The sequence below is a fragment of the Narcine bancroftii genome, chromosome 10, assembly GCF_036971445.1.
Source record: "Narcine bancroftii isolate sNarBan1 chromosome 10, sNarBan1.hap1, whole genome shotgun sequence".
In the NCBI taxonomy this organism is placed as follows: domain Eukaryota; kingdom Metazoa; phylum Chordata; class Chondrichthyes; order Torpediniformes; family Narcinidae; genus Narcine; species Narcine bancroftii.
Window position 1 is genome coordinate 3,876,751 of NC_091478.1, and position 23,801 is coordinate 3,900,551.

Here is a 23,801-nt window from a genome sequence, read left to right on the forward strand (position 1 = left end):
TAAACAGTACATGTGATTAAAACTGAGCCAGTCTAAGAGAATGGTTCATTGTGAACTGAAGTGAAGGAAGGAAAGTTTTGGGGAGACATCAGAATAAGTTTTTTTTAAACACAGAGAGTTGTGGTGCCTTGAATGCCTTTCCAGGAGTGTTGATGGAGACTGGAACAACAGGGGGATTGTAGAGACTCATAGACAGGCGCTTGCATGAATGAAAAATAGAGGGTTATGAGGTCGGGAGCATTTAGTTTTGTTTTGGGTAGATATATCTAGGTCAGCACAACATCGTGGGCTAAAGGGCCAGTTCTCTGCTCAATGTACCCTGACAATAAATCTGAACTTGGAATTTGGCTAGGGCACAGGGTAACTTTCTTCCTCTTCTTTGAACCACAGGAACTTTTACATCCATTGACTTTTATTTACTATTACCTTTGATGATGGCATTTTCTCAGCACTGAACGAAAATCTCAGCCGAGAGTTCTGATTCAAACTCCTGATCCTCAAGGAGACAGTCCTACTTATTGAGCCACGGTTGACCATAAGTGAATTTACAGCAGCTCCCAAGAAGGCGGAGGGAGCAGAAATGCGTCTCCCTGTGTCTAGCAAACTCACCTGAACCATCTCCTGTGAAGATGATCATCCCACTTTTCCTAACCCCCTGGGGTGAAACCACTTTGTGTATGTAAATACCTCCACCATGCTCTCACTGGCCGGCTCCTGACTCCCTCCCTTTATCCCCCATAAAGGCTGTCATGCCACAAGCCTGCCCTCAGTTCGAGTCTGGGTCAGGGAGAGCCAACAACTCAAGGGATGCAGTCCATCGCTAGCTCATAAAAGCCTTCAGTTCCAGTCCTTCAGTCTTTCGGTTAATTGATTGTGCATCATCTCCATCTTAGTCTGTCCAATCTTCTATTACTTCACCCACAGAAGTAGCTTTCAGCTCCTCACCAAAGTTTCCCCCACTACCTACTGAAGATCTCAAGGTCTAACTCCAAACCCTTCATTAAAATCCCTCAAATAAAATTTCATTCCAAGGAGCAACCAACTTCTTGGGATTCAGTTGAGAAATCAGAAGAGATCTAAAGGATAATCTCCAGTTCAGAGCCTGTGCTTGCAGTTTCCTGATCAGAATTCTGCTTCCTTACTCCCACAAGCCTCCAATGCAACTTTACAACCAAAGGTTTAGGAGACCATTGTTTTGAAATACATGTTTGGTACTTTCTACTGAAGGAACTCAGTCATTTTAAATAAAACCTGATCTCATGACATTGCACTTTTAAAAATCATTAACAAAAGAACTGTAATTAACAAGCATGCAATGAAAACATGAAGCTGTATGCAAGATTTATTCACATGGACACACTGTGTAGTATAAGTCAGGGGAGAGAAAGGATTTTTTATGCAGCCCTCAGTTTAAATCAAATCTCATTGGTTTGGGTTTATGCAGAGAAAATCTGTAGGTAAAATAAAATTGTGAACAAACCTGTATTTTCAAAATAACCCTTCACAAAAATGAAGGAGCTCATGACTTTCGCTTCAATGAAAACATGTAGTGACATTGCTCAAATGATTCTGCCTCCCTTGGCAGTTTGCTCTGCTTTAGAATTTTGTTTCCACAAAACTTGATGTGCTTCAGTTATAAATAATAACTGGCATAGTCTTTGCAAATATGCCCATTCCTAACGTCCAAACATGAACCACTCAGCCATGCAGATAGTGCCATGCTCTGAGCTCCCATTTTCTAATTCCCACAGTCTCTGAATGACTGATATAATCCTCCTTCCAAAACAACAAACGACAATTAGCTGATTTTAAAATGTACTATTAAGTAAATTAAATCAACCATGAACATTTATGTTCAGCCTACCTTTTAAGTGTAAGGTGCTTAATGGAATATTTAGACTAGGCTCGTCGGAGTAAAATTGTCCTGAAAAAGAATGTGCTATTTGATGTGAGAAATCTGTTCCAGTGTTATTGCTCATTCTTTCATGAATATCTGAAACGAGTCCAATTAAAGTGACCACAGATGCAATGGTGGGGAAGCTGAAATCAGATTTGATTGATTATTCAGTCAACATATGGATAGGACAGGAAATGTCACCTTTTAAGAGGACTACATAAGCTTTAAAGTTAGCAGTAACCTCCTCTCCTAAAGGGACTGTCAGTACCCCTGGTTTATGCAGCCAGTTCCGATCATATCCATTTACAACTACAGGGTAATGAGTGTTTTAAAAAATACACTCAACACAAAGCTGAAGACCTCAAGGTATAACATTATGTTACCTCATCTCTCAAACAATTAAAGATATAATTGCTATTTAACTCCATTAGTTGAATAGGGTGCTCATAAAGTGTAGTGAAAAAACACTTAAAAATCTTAGAAGAAAATTGATGTAACTATTTATATTGGAAGGTGGAAATTATTTCCTTTGTTTTCAGTGGGAATTAATATCCTCTATTAAATATTACCTTAACTGTCAATATGGATTTCTCTATTGCAATAAGGTGTTTATTTAAGACTATAGTGTATTGTGATAGTACAGATCTATCACCAATGTACATAGTGTATATAGTTACTGTATCTAGACTGTGCTTACAGCGATTGGCTGAGAGCTAAGCCACACCTATTGTTTGGGCCTTAAAGGGTTGTGTCCCTAGCCAGGTCGGATCATTCCGGACTGGTCGGCCACCTGTGAAGAGCTCCGGTCTTTTGCTAATAAAAGCCTTGGTTTGGATCAACAAGTCTTTGGTTCTTTCGACGAGCTCTATAGTGAATCTCTGGAATTCTCTGCCCAGATATTGTTAGAGACCAGATTATTCAAAATATTTAAAGCAGAGATAGACAGTTATTAGAAAGATTTAGGAATTGAGGGCACTACAGAGAAATTCAGGGCTTGGTGACCCATTCAGGCTCCTATTTTGAATAAATAGGAAAGAAAAATGATAGTTGAGTAATTTCTTAGAGTTCTTTGAGGTTATAAACAGAAGTATAGGTAAGGATAAACCAATTAATGTATTGTATTTGGACTTTAGGGAAAGTCATGGGAAAATTGCCACACAGGGGATTATTAAACAAAATTAGAGTATACAAATCTAGGGAGAAGAAACAAGCCAGAGTTGGGGATTAGTTAACAAGAAGAAGAGGGAGTAGAATAAAAGGTTATTTCAGATGAAGATGAGAGGAGAGCCGCAGCGAAGGAGTTGGAACCACAACGACTCACAAACTGTATTAATGATTTGAATGGGGGACAAGTGTGACGTTTCAAGATTTGACAATAATACAAAGCCTGGTGGCAAATGTGACATTCAATGAACATGAAAGGGGGAATTCAGATGAAAGGCAGGCAACATTCTTTTGCTTAATGTTCAATAATTAAGTGAATGGACGAGGGAACAGCAGATGGAGAACATTGTAAGAAGATTGTAAGGTCAAAAACTGATAGAAAAATTAAAAAGGCAGGCATTATTTTAAATAGTGAGAGATTGAAAGTATTCATCGGACCATTTCTGTCTTTGCAGATGAATCACTGAAAGTTTAGCATGTAGTACAGCAAATAATTAAGAAGGCAAATGGTATTGTGTCCTTCATTTGAAGAGGGCTTGAGTACAAGAAAGTAAATACCTTGTTAAAATCATTTAGGGCCTTGGAATGTTGTGCAGGAAGGGTGTTTAATCGAAGGAGTCCTGGGATAGATAATGCGTTTGCCTTTGAACAGAGTATGCAGCCTCGTCTTCACCCTCTTTATTTTGGAACAATCAATTTGAAAAACGCAAGAAATTAAATTGTGCATATAGTAAGGGACTTAATATACTTATTGGATAAATATCTGTAATAAATACTGATTATTGTTTCATTTGGTTCAGAATAATATCAATGCATAATTCTTAAAAATGTCAATAATCTTACTAAATTTCCAAGGTTGTGTTTGAATGTTCAGGCCCACTGGAACTGGGTGAATCAACGAGACTCGGAAGACCCTGAAATAAGGGACACTTGATGAGTGTGTACCTGGAACCAAAGTGAGCATCCCGGGTAGCTGTGGACTTTGCCAATGGTACATTGTTCTTATCCTTTATGCTTTCATGCATTCCTCATCCTCCTCTCTGTTTTGTCATGCTCCTCTTCAGTTCTTAGGTGGTTTGAATAATAGGAGAAGGGTGAAGGGAATGGCTGTTGGCATCATGAGGTGGGATTAAGGTGTTCTGATGTGCAATGGTAATTAATGTGCAGAAACATACTTAAAATACTACTTAAATATAGAGGAGTTCAGGATTGAACCCAGATTGTGGGATTAATTGTTGCTGACTAAATTAGTCGTTGATATTGTCACTTCTATTACATGCAAGTCATTATCTCAGAGCTGCCAAATGTTTTACAAACAATGCGAAGGAAGAATGAACTGCTGTTCAATAGCAACAATTTCAGGAAGTTTACAACCCATTTTGCTTTCACACATTGCAATTGTCAACAGTGAAATGGGAGGATTTATTCTGACACGAAAGTTATTTGTACTAAAGGCAAATCATGGAAGCAGAAACCTTGTTGCAAAACTTCAAAGCAATGCTGCTAGCTACCTTCACATTGTGCATTGCATAAGCTACACATCTTTCACATACCTGCGAGACAGGTGTCAACATCTACAAAAGCAGGACAACAGCTAAATGACTCAGCAGTAAATCGGTGTAAAACTTATCACAAATATAAGCACCAGTGCCTCAGGGGTGTGTGCTCAGCCCATTCCTGTTCACGCTACTGACCCACGATTGCATCGCTAAATCCAGCTCCAACTGAGTCACCGTTTGAAGATGACACAACACTAGATGGTCTCATCAGCAACAACGATGTGTTGAGCGACTGAGAAGAGGTGAAAAATCTTGTGATTATGGTGCAAGAACAACAACCTGAGTCTCAACAATGATTGTTGCTGACAGAGGTGGCTGTCCGGGCAAGTAATCCAACGTTCACATCACTTGCGCACCTGTGTGCACTAGACGGCAAGATTTTTCAGGTGGTAGTGGGAAAATCCAATGCTCTGCAATAACAGCTTGTGTGGAGGGCATGGATTCCTGGAGGCTTAGCTCCATGTTGAGTCATCTCGGACTGTACTGACTGGAATTCAGAAGAATGCGAGAGGATCTTATCGAAATGCATAAAATTACGAAAGGAATAGATAACATAAAGGTGGGTACGTTTTTTCTACCAGAAGCTGAAATGAGAACTAAGAGGCATAGCCTCAAGATAGTCGATTTAGGACAGAGATGAGGAGGAATTCCTTTTCCCAGAAAGTGGTGAATCTATGCAATTCTCTGCCAGCAGTGGAGGCTACCTCAATAGACATATATAAGACAAAATAGCACATAAGCACATAACCATTACAGTACGGAAACAGGCCATATCGGCCCTTCTAGTCCGCACTGATTTAAGAGAACTCCATTAGTTCCACCTACCTGCTTCCTCTCCGATAACCCACCAATCCCCTCACATCCATGTACTCATCCAATCTCCTCTTCAGTGACAGGATTGACCCTGCTGCAACGACCTCTTCCGGAAGGTCATTCCACTCAGCCACCACTCTCTGAGTGAAAAAGCTTCCTCTCAGGTTACTTCTAAACTTTTGTCCCCAACCCTTAACTTATGACCCCTCGTTCCAATCTCACCTACCCTCAAGGGGAAGAGCCTATTCACATCTACTCTATCAATCCCCCTCATAATTTTATATACCTCTATCAAATCCCCCCTCAACATTCTAAGCTCCAATGAATAAAGACCCAGCCTACTCAATCTTTCTTTGTATTCTAGATACTGCAATCCAGGCAACATTTTAGTAAATCTTCTCTGCACCCTCTCTACCTTATTGATATCCTTCCTATAATTTAGAGACCAGAACTGCACACAATATTTCAAACTTGGCCTCACCAATGCCCTGAACAGTCTCAACATCACTTCCCAGCTCCTATATTCTATGTTAATAGGATAGATTTTGCATAGTAGGGAAATTAAGGGATAAGGTAGATGGAGATGAGCCTACATCAGATCAGCCATGATTTTATTGAATGGTGGAGTTAGCTCAATTGGCAGAATGACACACTCCTGCTCTTATTTCTTATGTTCTATCTCTCCTTTGCCTGAGATACTGTTGTTCCTTGTGGTCATGTTGGGCTTCTTCCTGGGCTCCTTCTCACCACCTGATCCTCACCTAGTTGCATTTTAAAACTGTGTAGTACTTGGTTTGCCCACAAAGTGAAATTGTAAAATGGAAATTGGATCTGCAGTGATTCAATGTGTAGTTGGCACCTCCAAAGTGACAAATCTACAACACATGGAGAACAGCCTCTTGTCACAAATACTTTGAAGAAATCTTTCCCCAAAGGTAGTTAGGAAAACAGCTGTGAATACTTAAAATGCATCACTTATATTCCCTTGATCTAGCTTCAGTCTCCCAATATTTATAATAAATTATCCCTGTATGCAGTGGTAATTCTAGAAAATGACAGAACCCAAAGGCAAAATTCAAACCCAGGGCAATAAGATTATAATAGAGTGATTAAAAACTGGTGTCCCCTGAAGCCATTGCTCACAAGTAGCTGAACACTGTTTTATACAGTACGGTAACAGGCCCTTCTGGCTCATGAGCCTGGTTGCCCAAATACACCCAATTAACCTATTAACCCCATACATTTTTAGAGGATGGGAAGAAGCTGGAGCACCTAGAGGAAATCCCTGCAGAATCGGGGAGAATGTATAAACACAGACATCAGTGGATTCGAACCCAGGTCACTGGTGGTGTGGTAGCGAGGTTGGAGACAACAACCCAAAGTGTTGTCAGTTTTATTTGTGGCAGCTCCTGCCTGGATGCCTAGACTCACTCAGGCAATTTAGCCCAGCCTGTCAATGCACACAGATGTTTGTGACCCGCCCAGAGACAGGCTGACATAAATTCTTCATCCCATTCCCTTGCTGTCCGTGGTCACATGCACCATCAGACTGAGACCACCTATATATTGGAGGAACAACAACTCAACTTCTGACCGGGCACCCTCCAACTGGATGGCAATAATATCAAGTTCTCTGGCTTTCATTAAACCCCCCTCTCTTTCCCTATCTTTCTCTCCATTCCATCTCTTTTTGCAGAAGTATGATAAATTCTTACCTCATCCCTTATCACATCTAACTTTTGTTGGTCTAGATTCTTCTGGCTTATTCTGCTTAATCTTTGAAGAAGGGCTCAGGCCCGAAATGTTGTTAATATATCTTTGTGTCTTCTAGATGCCGAAAAGACTGGCTGAGTTCCTCCAGCATTTTGGTGCGTTTACTACAATCACAGTGCCTGCAGACATTCCTGTTTCACTAAATGAATATTGGGTCGGTCCATTAACTTAAAATACCATCTAGCTGCAAGGGTCATGGTTACAAGGGCCCAGTCATTTACAATCAAGTTCTGTAAAAATTTATTACCACAGAAGTTGGTGAGTTTCTGCAATACTCTACTCGAGAAGGTTAATGAAGTCAGATCCTTAGAATTATTTAAAGTGGAGGTAATAACATTTTTGAAAGACTGGGAAATTGAAGGCTCTGGGGAACTGGCAGAGATAAAGAGTTGAGGGTCCCAGGGTTGTTCAGCTGGGACCCTTCTCCTGCTCCGACATGACTGTGTACTTGTGACTCAGATAAACTTTGACATTGCCGTACAATTAAAGTAATGCCCATCATTTTATGAGAGGGGCCACGCTGTTTGGGCCATGCAAGAGGAAGGGGCATTTGAAATAGATTAGATACAAAATATCACATAGAATATTGTTATTCAGAAGCAAGTATCAAGCATACATCAAGCTTGCAGATTCAACAGCAATTTTCACATTTGCTGGGACAATCTAGAGAAAAAAAGTCGCAGAATGATGGATTACAAATAACCATAAAAGATCTGGGTTTTTTTTAGTTCAGAGAGGGAATTAATTCAATGCAGATCTTTCAGGTTCTTCACAAGATGTCAGTTCATAAATGTCATGCTGTAATTATGTATGGTACACTATCTTGAAATTATGTGTAATATTTAACAAGACTGGAGGGAATGCTCTTCTGAAAAGAAATCACAGTATGGTGACTATTGTAAATAGCTAGTACTTGGGATCAATCAATTCTGTATCAATAAAAATAATGCGGCTTTGAATGTAGCAGCTGTGAAGTTGCGCGAAATGGAGGAAAGGCTTTTTCCATGTTAATGAAGATTGTGGCACTACATATTCAATGAGGCCTTCATATGACAATTAGAGCTTTCCAATGCTGCTGACCTTTGAAATTGCACTGTTAATCTCTTCTTCACAGAAAACTGACGGCAACACCTGTTCTTGAAAGCTAGAATTAAATAGACTGCAATACTTCAACAGTTTCTATTAAACCATTAACTATTAAACCATTAACTTGCCCCATGAAATTAACAGATAACATTAGTAAATCTGAAGGTTTTCCTTTGTGTTTTCAATAAAATATTATGATTACAAAGAGGAATGGTTATGATGCAAGGCATTGTTGTTGCATTGGAATAGACTGTTTGCCCTGGTGATTCTGCATTCAGTGAGAAGTTCAGGCATTCTATTTAGAGGCAGCAGGGGGCAGAAGAAGAAAAAACAAATTTAATGAATTAATCAGTAAAATTCACATCTGCTCTCATGTGGCTGAGCAAGAGTTTGTGCATGTTTGGTATAATATCAGAAACCCTGGCAAATTTCTACAGGTGTGTGGAGGACAATATGCCGACTGGCTGCATCACGGTCTGGTATGGAGACACCAATGGACCTGAGCTGAAAGTCCTGTAAAATGTATTGGACACAGCCCAGGATGTCACAGGCCAAACCCTCCCCACAATCGAGAACATCTACAGGGAACACTGCCATCAGAGGGCAGCAGCAATCATCAAGGATCCACACCACCCAGTACATGTTCTGTTCTCGCTGCTGCCATCACCAGGTTCAGGAACAGCTGCTCCCCTCCACCATCAGACTCCTCAACAACCAACTCAATCAGGAACTCATTTAAGGATGCTTACTTGTGCACTTTATTGATTTTTTGTTTTTTGTGCTGCACATTCAATTTGTTTCATTTCTTTATTTGTTTATATGTGTACATATTTTCTTGAACTACCAATAAGTGGTCATTCTGCCTTACCCACAGGATAAAAGGATCTCCAGGTTGTATGTGATGTTATATATGTATTCTGACCATAAATCTGAACTTTGAAATTTGAAGATTAGTAATGATAAAGATTTGGGAACAGGTTGCACATTTATGTCATCAACAGGGAAGGGAAGACTGAGGTGAAATGGTTAGCATACTGTGAAGCAATGCTCTATGTTCTAACATTTTAAAGAATTAATACATTGTCTACAATAAATAAAAAATATTTATTTGTTTTATATTTTTATATTTATTTGTTTATAGGGATGTATCCTTTTAAGGTACAAAAACCCATAGGAGAAGTGGTCAAACAGTGGTGAACGAGGTATGGGAAAAATTCAGAATTCACCAAAGAAGGTCAAAGACATTCATAAAAAAAGGAAAAATGAACACGGGAGTAATTTAACAAGCAAGATGAAAGCCAACCATTGAAGATGGTGTAAATATGTGAAAGTAAAACACTAGCCAAAGTTACAGATGGAAACAAAAACAATATTGTTGACAATAAAGAAATGGGAGAGAAAATTAAAAAAAAAAATTGTGTCTGCCTTTACAGAAAAATGAGAAATAATCACAAGTTGAATTCAATTGGCAAATAGCAAAGAAAGATACTGTTCCTGGAGAAATGAATGGGTCTGAAAAGCAATCCTCAGAATCTGATGACCTGCATCCCAAAGGGTTTGAAGGGTGTGGCGATTGAAATCCAAAATTCCATAGGGTCTCAAAAAGTTCCCACGTATTGGACTGGTAGGAAATATTTTTTTTAATTTTGAAGAAAGATGGAAGGGTGAAGATAGAGAACTATGTACCAATTAGCCTGACATCTATGGTTGGGAAAATGTCAGAATACATCGCAAATGGTAACTAGGCAGCCAGAAAATATAGTAACAGGACTGTGCAAAGGAAACTCATGTTCAACTAATTGGATTCTGGAATATCAACTTTTAAAATTTAAACTTAGAGATTCAGCATGTTAACAGGAAGCCTCACCTCTCTCACATTTATCGCAACAAGAATATGAGTTAATTTAGCTTTGGACATACAAGCCCTATGCACAATTTAAAATTGCAACAAAGAGTGACAGGCACAAAGGGATGTGGAATTAACCAAGTTTTTTTTTCAGAAACTTCCAATCTGATTGTCTGGGATGCATTGAAAGTCTTCCTTAGGGGAAAATTATCCCTTATACCATGAATGTGAAAAGAAGGGCTAATTAAGAATGTTTGGAATTAGTTAATCAAATTATAGAAATAGATCATCAATACGCTCAAGTTAGAAATCCAGAACTAGATAAAAAGCATGTGGAACTTCAAACTAAACTTGATCTCCTTTCAACACATACAACTTTTGAAGACTAAAGGTGTGATAAATCTGGTAAATTGTTAGCTAATCAGATGAGAGGATTTGAAGCAAGATGGCCAATTACAACAATCTAAATGGAGGGTGGTAAAGTTACTTCAGATCACTCGAGATAAATGACACATTCAGGAATTTTTATTTCCGACTTTATACTTCTGAATTTCAAAATGGTAATAATTCGATGGAGAAGTTTTAAAATCGTTTAAACATTCCCTCACTTTCTCCAGATAACAAATTGAGATTAGATGAACCTATATCACAGAGATAACTGTAGCTATCTCTTCTTTGCCATCTGGAAAATCACCAGGTCCTGATGGGTTTCCTGTGGAATTTTAAAAATAATTTTCTTCTTTGCTCTCACCTTATTTGGTTCTGTGTTGTCTGATTCGTTTAAGGAAGATAAGCTTCCAGTATCATTCAATGAAGCTGGTATTACTCCTATTGCAAAGAAAGGTAGGAGTGCTCCTCCTGCAGTCCAATTTCTTTATTAAATGTTGATGTTAAAATTTTGGTTCAAGTTTTAGCCCGTAGATTGGAGAATATTTTTACCATCAATTATAACCGAGGACCAAATGGCTCAGGTGAGGTTCCTGAATGTGTCCTTTCTTTAGATGCAGGAGAAAGTGTTTGACTGTATGGAATGGAGGTACTTATTTATGAGTTTAGAAATATTTAATTTTGGTCCAAGTTTTATTGCATGGATAAGATTACTGCACTTGTGCCCTACAGCTTCAATTCTCACTAACTTTCAACAGTCACAACCTTTTAATCTCCAACAGGGAACCGACAAGGGTGCCCTTGAAGTCCATTACTTTGTGATCTGGCTATAGAGCCATTAGCCACAGCCATTGCTGTGAGGACATCCGAGGGATTTGGAGGAAGGGAGTGCACATAAAGTTTCCCTTTATGCATATGATCTTTTGCTTTTCATATCAAACCCTGAAACCTCCCCCACCTCCTATGTTGTCATTATTTACACAATTTAGCCAGCTTTCAGGGTACAAACTAAATTTGCATAAAAGTTAACTGTTTCCTGTGAATAGAATTGCATCAGTGTATACTAACTGTCCTTTTAAGGTTGTGAAAGACCAATTTACTTATTTAGGTATTACAGTTGCAAGAAGACATGTGTCTTTTTAAATAAAATTTCCTTATCCTATTAAAAAATGTTTAACACAGTGGTCACCCTTGTCCACATCTTTGGTGGGCCACATTAACTATCAAAATGAACATTTTGCCTAAATTTTTATATCTTTTGCAGACTATACCAATTTTTATTCTAAATCTTTTTTTTTGACTCATTATATCATCCTATATATGGAAGAGTAAACAACCTTGATTAAGTAAAGCTCACCTTCAGAAATCTAAGAGAAATGGAGGTATGGAGTTGCCCAAATTCCAATTTTATTATTGGGCAGCTAATATACACAACCTTATGTTTTGGATACAATTTTGTAAATGACGACTGCCCATTGTGGGTAGCAAAACAGCTAAAAATCTCTCCATTCCAGCTTTTCTTGGATCCTTTTTCTTTAGATAAATCTATTGATAAACAAGTTGTTAGGTACACTGTAAGGGTATGGGCCCAATTCAGAACACATTTTGGATTTTATGGTTTTTCTCTTTCAAGTCCTATTTTATCCAATAATTTCTTCCAATTTTCCTTGCACGATTCTACATTTCAAGAATGGTATAAACTGGGAATTAAGAGTTTTAAAGATCTTTTCTTGATAATTGTTTTGCATCATTTGAAGAACTTTCTGAAAAGTTCAATATACCTAAAACCCATTTTTTTTTAGATACTTGCAAATCAGACATTTTCTCCACTCCCAGATACTTAACTTTCCTGGTGTATCTGATAGGAACATTGTTGATGTGTTTTTTAATTTACAACCCACTCTTAAAGGTTTAATATCTGTTATTTATGATAAGATGGCAGGTTTAAGATCTGCCCCTCTTGATAAAATGAAATCTGCCTTGAAACAGAGATTTAAGCCTTTCATTGACAGATGAGGTTTGGAATTTAATCCTTAAATTGGTTAATTCCACATCCCTCTGTGCCAGTCATTGTATTGCAAAATATCATGTTTTAGAGATTTTATTTAAAAATATACAGTATATTCATTAGCACAGTTTAGATTTAAATAAATCTCTTCTGCAAGATTAATTTGCACTCCAACTGTAACTTGCCATTCAATGGGGATTTATGTGCCAACGCTGCACTGATTCGATTCAAATAAGAGTTTCTGCTTCTGGGGGTGGGGCTGTGCAGCCGGTAGTAAATGGGACATTAACTGCTCCTGGATAAATCTCTTTGTCAGGCAGCCCAGGCTGTGACCGTCCTGGGACTCCCTGGTCTGGCTACACGGATTCAGAGCGTTCCAGGGCAGCAGGGAGCGCTGGTATCTCCTCAAGCCACATATTTATGTGAGCCGCACATTACATCAAAGAGCTGCATGTGGTTCGTGAGCCATGCTTTGGCCACCCCTGAGTTAGATAGTGAGGAGTTTGATGTGAAGCATAATCCAATTGGGCCAGTGCTGTAATCTTACTGGATATTCTCCCCAATCAGAGGTACTAACACATGTCATACAAGAGTGGAAATAGATTGTAAAAGCACAATGATTTTCATGTTTTATTTCAGTCAATTGCCAAATTCTGGAACAGGCTCGTGGTCAGATCCCAATACTCAGCACTACTGAGTCCAGTGGCTATGGAGAAAGATGGTAGATTCAACATATTCAGCCTTTCAGCTTTACACTGGGCTGGATGGAGTGCAAATGGACTCCACTCATTAGAATGGAATCACTAACTGGGGCAAGGTAATGCAGGTAATTTTATATTGCTTTATTTCACATTAGTTCATTATTTTTTATAACTTAATGAGAATATTTAATCAAAATTAAAAGTTCTAGATTTTAAAAATAGTTAAGTACATTGAAATATATCAGGGCGACACAGGGTAGCTTAGCGGTTAGCAAAAGGGATTGGGACTGGGGTTCAAATCCCACGCAGTACGTAGGAAGTTTGTTCGATCTCCCCGTGTCTGTGTGGGTTTTCCCCAGGGGGGTTCCGGTTTCCTCCCGCCATTCAAAATGTACTGGGGTTTGTAGGTCATTTGGGTGTAATTGGGCCAGAAGGGCACGTGGGCCAGAAGGGCACATGGGCCAGAAGGGCCTGTTACTGTGTTTGCTTACATTTTTAAAATTAAAAACTAAATTTAAATTTTAAAAATTCCATATTGTTTATGACAGTTCAGAAGCCTTTACAAGAGGCAATATGGCAAAGTGCATGAAGATGTGGTTGCTCAGGGTCCGCGCCACCTCAAGGTGCTTTGACCTTCATGTCTGGAATCCATAGCACAGGAGAGCCAACTTATGGGAGGCCTGTAGGGTCGTCAGGAACAAGATGACCAAGGACACGATCCTAATGCGGCAAATTGGAGTTGTGCGGATGGATAAAAAGTTCAGCATGGACGTGGGTTGGAGGACCCATCTCTCTGCTACATCACTCTAAGGTTGTGTTAAAGGCACATTCCAATTTGGTCATCTGTACCTGCCTGCAGAGGTTTATCAGATTCGGTGGGGAACAGGCTGCTCAAGCTTTGCCCAACCTTCAAAGAAAGTGGAAATTTGGAAGAAAAGGAAAACAAACAGCGCATCAACAGGCCCCTTTGTCCCTCATTTTCCAAGATGATCAGAATCCATTGACACTCTCTGTCTCTGAAGGGACTCTCTCTTCCTTCTCTATCTCCCATTGTTGGAGGTAGCCGCTCTTGCCTTCCTTATGCCAGACAAAAGTTGAAGTATATTTTTAATGCCCAGCCACATGAATCCTACTTTCTCACATTAGGCCGATATCCCTTCATGCTGTTCCTATCCAAGTAAACATTTGAAATATTGTAATTGTAAAAAAACAAATCTGGAAAAACTCAACAGGTCAAACAGTGTACTTTATGTAGCAAAGATAAAGATACACAAATAACGTTTCAGGCTTGAGCCCTTCATTTAACTATGGACAAAATGTAGGCATGCACCTGAACAAAATGGTGGTGGTGGTGGTGGTGGGGGAGAGGGAGGAGCATGATCCCACAGGCAGGAGGTAATAGGTGTATAAGGGAGAAGGACATACCAGCAAAGAAGGGGAGGGAGGATGGCTCTCTGATTGGAGAGGGAAGAGGGTGGAGAGCTGGAGGGAAGAAGGCAGAGGGATGGGGAGGAGAGGGAGAACAGGAAGAATGAGTTTCTTTTACTTCAATCACGGTGTCTGCAAACTTTCATGTTTTACTCTCACTTTCCATGGTAGTTCATTCGAGATATTCTCCCCTTCTGTGTGATAAACTTGCCCCTCAGATCTTCTCTAAATTTCTCCCCTCTTAACTTAAACCTGTGCCATCTTGTTCTGGACTCCCCTGGAGAATAAAATTCTGACTATCCATGTTATCAATGCCCCTCATTATTTTAAGGTCACCTCTCAGCCTTCTATGTTCCAGTGGGAATAAAACCTGTCAAAGCCCCCTATTCCAGGCAATATTCTGGCAAATCTTTTCTGCACTCACACAAGTACATGCAGCAGGTGTAGAAATAAATTGGGAAGCTTTTGTGACAACTGTTAATCATTGAATCAGTATGTTTGGGAAGTGAAGGATTAAGGAGCATGACCTCATGTAGGGGGCACAGTGGGTAAGAAGACAATGAAAGAAGGATCAGGTGGAAAGTTCCAGGTTGTGAGCAATTGGATGTCGCAGGGTTGTGATATTATAATGTAAATTTGGCAAAGGGTAAGGGCCAGAAATTGGATGCACCACATAAAATAGCATTGATGGAATGTGGATCAACTGAAGTGTTGCAGTACAAATATTTCTCTTTCTAATATTTTCAGGAAGGACAAATGTTCAAGGGCTAATTTTTTAGAGAGACAATTGCAGCCATGGAGAGTCAGTTGTATTATTGATGACGATACACAGCTAGAATCCGTCAGAGTAGAGTTAAAAAATTAGGTTCCGTTCCTTCTACTGAAAACACCAAAACTAAAATTAAGGTTTAAGTTCATGGTCTCGTCTTGGTAATAAAGAGCATAAATTATCCTCACAACAGCTGACATTATCCAGTGAGCCAGTTCCGCCACAAATTGGCATTCTCTAGTGGGTTACTGAATCAAAATAATCTCTATCTGGTCATCTAATCTTCTAAAAATTCTATTTGATCTTTTTAAATCAGGAGGTGTTATTATTTATGCACAGTTCCCAGAGGTGTGTATGTAATACCAGAGCCACTGGGAATATAATTCATTTTGGGGCATAATGCAGATTAAGAGCCTTTATTACGATGATTTTTTTACATTTTGGGGCATAATGCAGATTAAGAGCCTTTATTACGATGATTTTTTTACATTGGTAGCATATAACATACAATTATTAATTTACTTTTGCCCATTTCTCAGTATTGCTGTGCCACATTTCACCCCTGACTTGTGCTGATAGCTTTGGGAACAAATATTTGTTTTGCTCTGTTAAGAAGTTCTCAGTTCCGTTGATTATTTTAAGCCAGTGGTTTTCAAACGTCCCCCCTAAACTCACATTTCGCCGTAAACAATCCCTATGCCATCAGTGCTCTGTGATTGCTTAAGGTGGTATGTGGGGGGAAGGAAAAGGTTTGAAAACCACTGTTTTAATTATCCCTCATTGACTCGTCATGTGCACAGTTTCATAACTAAAGGAATTGGGTCAATGACAATTTTTCTCAAGCAAAAGATTTCAGTAACAACTGGGTCTAGAGCAGTGGTTCTCAACCTTCCCTTCCCACTCACATCCCACCTTAAGCCATCCCTTACACAGAGCACCGATGGCAGAGGGATTACTTAAAGTGGGATGTGAGGTTTGAAAACCACTGTTTTAAACTATGAATATTTCTGAGGCTGAGTAGATTTATTTTTTTAATTAAAATATAAAGGATCTGCCAATAACAATCAACACTTAGATCTAGACACACGCCTAGTTTCTCTGTAAACATTATCATGTACCTGTAGAGCTCACACTTACAAAATCTTGTTCTGCTTTTCACCACTGCCACTGGTGGAATAAGTGTGACAGTAGAAAATTCTTTGTCACCCTTCACTGCATTCAATGCTGTCTAAATATTCCATCTGCCTATTTATTTTGTTTCCAGAACATATTCTTTGAATAAATCACACATGCCATTTCTTTGGTATTTGTACGCATATACTTAGGATGTTTGCCCCTTTTGCTGGCATTCAAAGAAGATTGCTATTTTAAATGGTGGTGAAGGGCTTCATTGTGCATGCAGGTCCCAACCAATATTTTGGATTTTACTTTGGAGTCAGAATTTTGCTATTCCACATGCCAAGAGAGTTGATCACACACTGATCAGAGATCGGGCACATGCCACATTGGGATAATGCCAATGTGCTGTGTCAACCAAAATATATTCATTTGTAAAGAATTAAATGCCTTGACTTGTTCATTGCTTGAAAATAGTAATCCATTTTCAAGAATTAACACTCAATGAACATATTGAGACCATCCAACAGGGATGGTGACCACAGCAGTGGAGCAGTGAGGGGATCAGTGTTGAAGGACTTGCACAGGCTGCTGCAGACTGGCTTGTGGGAACCAGGTATTGGGATTGGGATTAATGAGGGTGCCGAAGGCAAGAAGGGGCCTTGGCCACTGACAGCTTCCTGATTGTATCAGAGGTTTTGAACTCGGAGCTTGGGATCTCTGAAGGCCAGACTGAAGGCCATACGGTTGCAGGTGTTGCAGGAGTGCAGAAGGTGAATCCATGAATGCTCTGTGTCTCAGAAAGGACACTGATTTGCTGTTCTTTCTCTCATGGTTGGTGATCACCTCAAGGAAGCTCTTTGTGTGCCTTAATTGCATGCAAAAGGTGACAAATTTTCTGTATTTATAATGATAAAAGAATCTTAAAGGTGTTAAACAATGTCTGCGTACTATAGTTTTGCTTTCAGCAGTTCTGCAACAATTTAAAATGAAAGCAAAGTGTCTTTGCACCATGACTCCACCACTAATTATCAAGCTATCTTTTCCCAGAAAGCCTTTGGTATCATTTCTTGTGGAGACTTTCTGTCCAAGAATCTCTATCTCACCGACATGATTCATTTCTACTTCCATTCCAATAGTATGGTTAGCTTAGACTTGGGCTTGAATTCCGCACTGTCTGGAATGAGGGTGTACATTCTCCCCGTGTCTGCGTGGTTTCCTCCAGGTGCTCCAGTTTCTTCCCACTGTTCAAAATGTTCCGGGGTTGTAGGTCCAACTGGGTGTTATTGGGCAGCATGGGCTCGTGGGCCAAAAGGGCCTGTTATCAAACTGCATGTCTAAAATTCACGTATGGTCAGTTGGGTTGGCCTCTTGTGTCTGCCCTGGGAACTTCTTACAATCTAGACTGTATTTTAATTCTTCTTGTTTATTTTTTAAATTTCCATGCAGTGCACATGACTGCCCTTTTACTGGATGCTTTGTGCATTAATAGGACACAGCAAAAGAAATCGTAGACCTGCGGAAAATGTTATAGGTCCACAGTTTTTAATTTCCTTCACAAAGGATTTTTAAAATTGAAATCCAATCCAATTTCTAAATGCTACCTGCCAAAGGGAAAGAAACAACTCACAATATTCTCTATATTTCTGTATAGTTTATTCCTGAGTTGCTTTGCATTGAGTTTCACAGTGAAATGATGATGAACTCTACCACTGCTCCAGATCTCACTTGCCATAAACTGCTTGTTTAACTCCCAAAATTTCAAACTTAATTTTAGCCTAAACTGAGCTCAATCTTAGCTATGGTTAAACAGGATCCTTCAGAGAGAAGGCAAACCACACAAGGCTGCTGTCTGATTTTATCATGTGATGAATACTTATATGTATGCACTCAAATAAATCCTGGCTTATTTCGTCATCAGCTTTTAAAATGCCTTCATACCAACAATCAAGTCGTGTAAGGAAGTTTGTGGCAGGTGGTTACACATTCTTACTGTTGCTGTGGATCCCAGGACTGGAATGTACAAAGTGAATTGCCTTGCATAATTGGAAGGTAATTGAAATAACTGGAGATAAAGTAGAATTGTTTGAATGTTAATTGTTATTGCTAACAGAGTAAGGAAAGTGTAAAATATTGTTGAAAAATTATCATTGATTGTACGGATTTGGCTTTTTAGGAAAGCAAAGATAATGATATTAAATTATTTGTGCATTAGAAGGAGCCAAAAAAGCTCTGGGTTTCTGATAGTGAGGACATAGATATTATCAAAATATTGTTATTTCTTTTGTTTTGAATAATTAGGATATCAGAATTCAACTCTAGCCCCCAGAAAACCCTCAAATTAAAGCTTTTGGCGCAAGACACTGCAAAACAATAAAAACTCAGCTTCATAGGAACATTTATCGTTCTGGTTTCCTTTGACCCAAAACATAATGTTTTCCATTTCCATAGGTACTACTTTTATCTTAAAGCTTCTGCTTATTCGTATCATTCTAAATTAAGATGGCAATCTGATAGGCAGCAAGAACAGCCAATCAAATCTATTAAAACTCTTTCTTGTCATGAAAGCTAAATAAGATCATGGAACCCAAGCTACGTCTAATTTGGGCTGGGACAGGGAAGCTTTCCTTCCAGGCCAGCTTAGTTCAGGAAGCAATTGGTAAAGATGAATATGTTCTTATCTATTCAGTCTTTCCTCTGAATTCTCCCAACCTTCCCTGAATACTAGTCCCTGGAAGTGAATGCAGCTGAAGCGCACCCTTGGAACCTTCCTAGTCCATTTATTACAGTATCTAATTTTCTTTCTTTCAATGGAGCCTGTGAAGAATAAATTCATGATCAAGTGTTTTGGAATAAACAACAATAAAGTTAACATTTTATTAGTCCAATAAGATGTAGCAACCAAAGTAAACTGAGACTCATTTCTTTAAGTGAACTTAGTTTCTGCCTTTCCTGAGATTATCTTTCCAGAGGTAAAATCAGGGCCCTTTTTTCTGTTGTTATTGTGTCCTGCAGTATCCCTGGTGAAAGAAATTTCACCAGCCAATCTGAACAATTTAATTGGTTTCCACTACTGCCTTTTACATTTGCTGTTTGCACTTTCTTGACTTTGAAGATGCAGTCCACTCAATCATTTAAATGTAAAAATAACTCGGATATTGTGTTTCCAAATACACAATCCGGCATCCATGGAGATTGGTATATGCCAGATAAATGAATTTTCCAGTTCCTTGAGACTGTGTTGCATGAATGGAGAACTAATGGCGAAGCACTCCAATTTTAAACTTCTGTATTTTTTAACCAGTTATTTCCTGTGATTTTTTTTTGCCAGTTGCTGGTTTCTTGTATTTTAGATAATAGGCATTCTGGATTACAGGAATTCTACTGTATAATATTAAAAGCAACTTTGGAAATTTTACAATCACAGCAAATGTGATATTTTCAAGAATGAAAGACGAATTCCCCCAGCTCATGAAGATCCATAATCTACAAATGCCATCACCATTCTGGCAAATACTTCAATATCCAAATTATTAAAAGTCTCTTTTCTTGCAATGATACTTAACAGAATTAGTTCTTGTGGGACATGGTTTACAGGACAAATAGATTGTATTTTGGACTCCTTACTTTCAGAATTCTAAATGAAGAGAATGCTACTGATTTTATAAGAATCTTTATATCCTGTTATAGTGAAAACTGCCTTGCAAAATGATTTCAATTCTAAAATATAATGGAGTAAATCAAGTGTTTTGGAGGGATCAGTAAATCCAGCTGATCAGAACTTTCATGCCTGATGTGATTTGGGTTCTGGGAAGCCCTGATACATGGTGCATGCTGCACTGTGAGGCCATGACGTTTGGAGGGAGCAATACCAAGCACCAGCTGCCAATTAAGCAAAAGGTGGGGAGATAACTTGGGTGATTTTTAAAAAATCAGACAAAAGATGGATGATTGAATCACAGAGAGATTGTTCAAATGCAATTTGCATGATATTTTAGCATGTTCAAAGGGCAATAGAAGATGCAAGACTTCGCTATAAAATATTTTAAAGCAATTAATCCAAATTATTATGATGTAATTCTATGACCAAGTGCAATAGGACTGTAAAAATTAAACAGGAGCTTTACACAACTAGAACACACAACATCTCCCCCAAAGGGCACCAGAGAGTCACCTTAAGCAAGAAGTTCAGTAACTTTAACAAATATGACCAACAATGTATTCCTTACCTTTCCCACTTTGCAAACGAAACTTCTCCAGATCCATCGGGCTAATACTTTGGTAAGAGAAATATCAATGCCTCTCACTCTTTTCCAGCTTATTTTGTGCATCCCCCTTCAATGCATGTATTCTACATTTAGACATCTGGTTTGACAAATGGGCCTGCGATGATTTCTTATCAGTATTTTTTTCTGTGTTCATTACTTAAAGTGCCAAATTCCAGGACTGTTGCAGTTTATTCATTAGAATTAACATATATTAATCTCATCCATTTGAAGATCATTTTTCCTTTCTGATGGTTATATTTTAGCGAAAAATCCATTTTGTTTCATGCCAGGTTCATACAAATTAATTTCTTTCAATTCAGATCTCTTGTGCTGCTTTTGCACCTCACTAAAAATATTAACAGTTGCAGTTCATCTCCTTTCACCAGTATTATTTTCCCTCTTGCACTTGCACGCAATTTATTTTAAAGTGACTGTATGTCTTGCATTTTCTTTTCAACTTACTTTCCAGTCATCCCATTAATTCTCTTCCGTACATGTTTAGTAGAAACTTCTCTGTATTCCGATTGCATATTTTTCCATGTATGTTTACTATTTATATTTTGTCTTTTTAAAAATAATCTCTTGAAATCACCTGGATCCCTTTCTTTGGAAAATTCACCATGAATCTGGATCCCAATATTTGCTGGGAATCATTTGAGCTCGGCCCAAAAGTCTTCAAGTTTTACCTTCAAATGCCTACTTTTGTAAACTTTATTAACAAAATTTTACATTAAATGTTCAAATGTTTAAAAAAATTATTCTAACTTGTATTCACTTTTTTGTGCCATCCTTAGATTTATCTTCTTGCTTCAGAGGCATCAGGCTCTAACATAGCAGCATGTCATGTTGGTTCTACTTGGGTAGAATTATGTTTTAAAATTTATTGGACAACTGGTTAATACTTGTGCACAAGTCATTCATGTCTTTGCAGTAATATCTGTGTGGTTCAACTTATGACTGATTCATGTCCACTAATAAATGATCCTCACTCATGTGTTGGAAATCTTGCTGCCAAGGTTTCTTAGTCTCTGCAGCTATCAAACTTACTAATATATCAGTATGTATGAAGTAGATATGAGGAATGGATGGAAACCATGCTTCCATATTGAAGCAGTTTTCTCAGTCTCCTGCATAGCAGGAAGGTTTAAGTCAATTCTTCACCCACAAAGTGTTAAAAGTTTTCTCTCACCAATGCTGAACATTCTTCTGTGCTTATCTCCTTTCATGGACATCAAATTTCCAAAATCTTTCTCTGATGGCATGATGTTATAAATGTTTGCTTTTGGTCCATTTATATTTTTTGTTTGTTATAAAGGTTTTGTTGCAATTTCACTGAACTTGTCTTCTAAATAAAGGAAACGGTTCTTGAAGCTCCAAATTATTCTTGATACAATAGCCTTTGAACTTTGAATATTTTTCATGTAGCCTTTATGCTCCTCATAAAAACTTGTGAGGTATTCATTTAAATACTTAATATCTTGTTTTTTTTTGGTTGATATTTCTTGGGTCACTACTGCATCACGATCATTTATTACAGTATCTAATTTTCTTTCTTTCAATGGAGCCTGTGAAGAATAAATTCATGATCAAGTGTTTTGGAATAAACAACAATAAAGTTAACATTTTATACATGTAATGTGGTAATTACATTGTAATAATTTCATTTTCCATGTGCCTGTGTAATATTGAAAGTGGCTTGTCACCAAACTGCTGTTACATTTAAATAAATAGTTACAAGCAAATTTGTGCACAGATTAACTTTACAGCATATATGAATAACACTGATGACTTATTGATATGAAATGAATTGACATTGGAATTTAAAGTCTGAAGTAAGTACATGGTTTAATTTGTTTAATAATAAGAACCTGTTCAATTACTTTTATCAACATTACATCTTCAGAATTTCTATGAGTATCAATAATGAGATAGACTCTATTTACAACTGTGGTGACAATTGCCTTAATAAAAAGATTAAGCCAAAAAAATCACTGCAGAGATTTTCTATTGTATTCAATTTTATGCAGGTTAATCCAGAGGGCAGCTCCGGGACCTCAGGGGACAGCTCCGGACACCTCAGGGGGCAGCTCCGGGACCTCAGGGGACAGCTCCGGACACCTCAGGGGGCAGCTCCGGTACCTCAGAGGGCAGCTCCGGGCACCTCAGGGAGTGGGTCTGGCATATCAGGGGGCAGCTCCGGGCCCCTCAGAGGGTGGCTCTGGCACCTAGAAAATTAGCCCTGCACCCCTGAGCACAATATTATCACAGCACCGGAGATCAGGATTTGAACTTGTGTTGTCCGAAACGAGTTTGTGTGTAATCCCCGTGTCTGCATGGGTTTCCTCTGGGGGCTCTGGTTTCCTCCCACATTTCAAAACTTAACAGGGTTGTCAGTTAATTGGCTCATGGGCCTGTTATTGAGCTGTATGTCTAAATTTAAAATTTATTTCCTTTCATTAAACCCTCACACAGAATAATAACGACCAACAGCCACTGCAGAATTTGGAATTTATGAACTTAGCTGTTAGAATTTCAAGATGAGCAAATAGACTATAAATCAATCTCATTTAATTATGAGACGTGCTGGTCAGTCAGTGACATGAAGTCAGTGACCATGTTGGTATGAACCTGAGTGTGAACACACATGTGTTATTATTGCTGACTTTAATTCAGTTGTATTTGTAGATTCTGAAGGTTAATGCAATCTCCCAAGATCGGTATTTGTTAAGAACCGATCATATTTTTCCAAACACTAATAAACATAGAACACCTGAAACTGGAATATAGAAAATACATAGAACATTACAGTACAGGCCCTTCCACTCACAACATGGTTCTGACCGATGTCAACCTACTCGACAAAAATCAAATCCCTACCTCAGACCCATAACCCTCTATATTTCTTCCATCCATGTGCCTATCCAAGAGTCTTTGAAATGTCCCATTGTACCAGCCTTCATCATCACCCCTGGCAGTCCATGCACTT

The 23,801-nt window shown here is 38.6% G+C and overlaps 1 protein-coding gene across 1 annotated transcript in view; it reads right to left on the minus strand.

The window, feature by feature from the left end:
* The window catches only part of jakmip3 (Janus kinase and microtubule interacting protein 3), a 189,707-nt gene that overhangs the window by 26,724 nt on the left and 139,182 nt on the right, over nt 1-23,801 (minus strand). The window contains exon 22 of the mRNA XM_069899622.1: nt 20,777-22,380. Within this exon, the coding sequence (XP_069755723.1) occupies nt 22,123-22,380 (258 nt within the window). The 3' untranslated portion in view covers nt 20,777-22,122. The remainder of the gene's footprint in view (nt 1-20,776; nt 22,381-23,801) is intronic.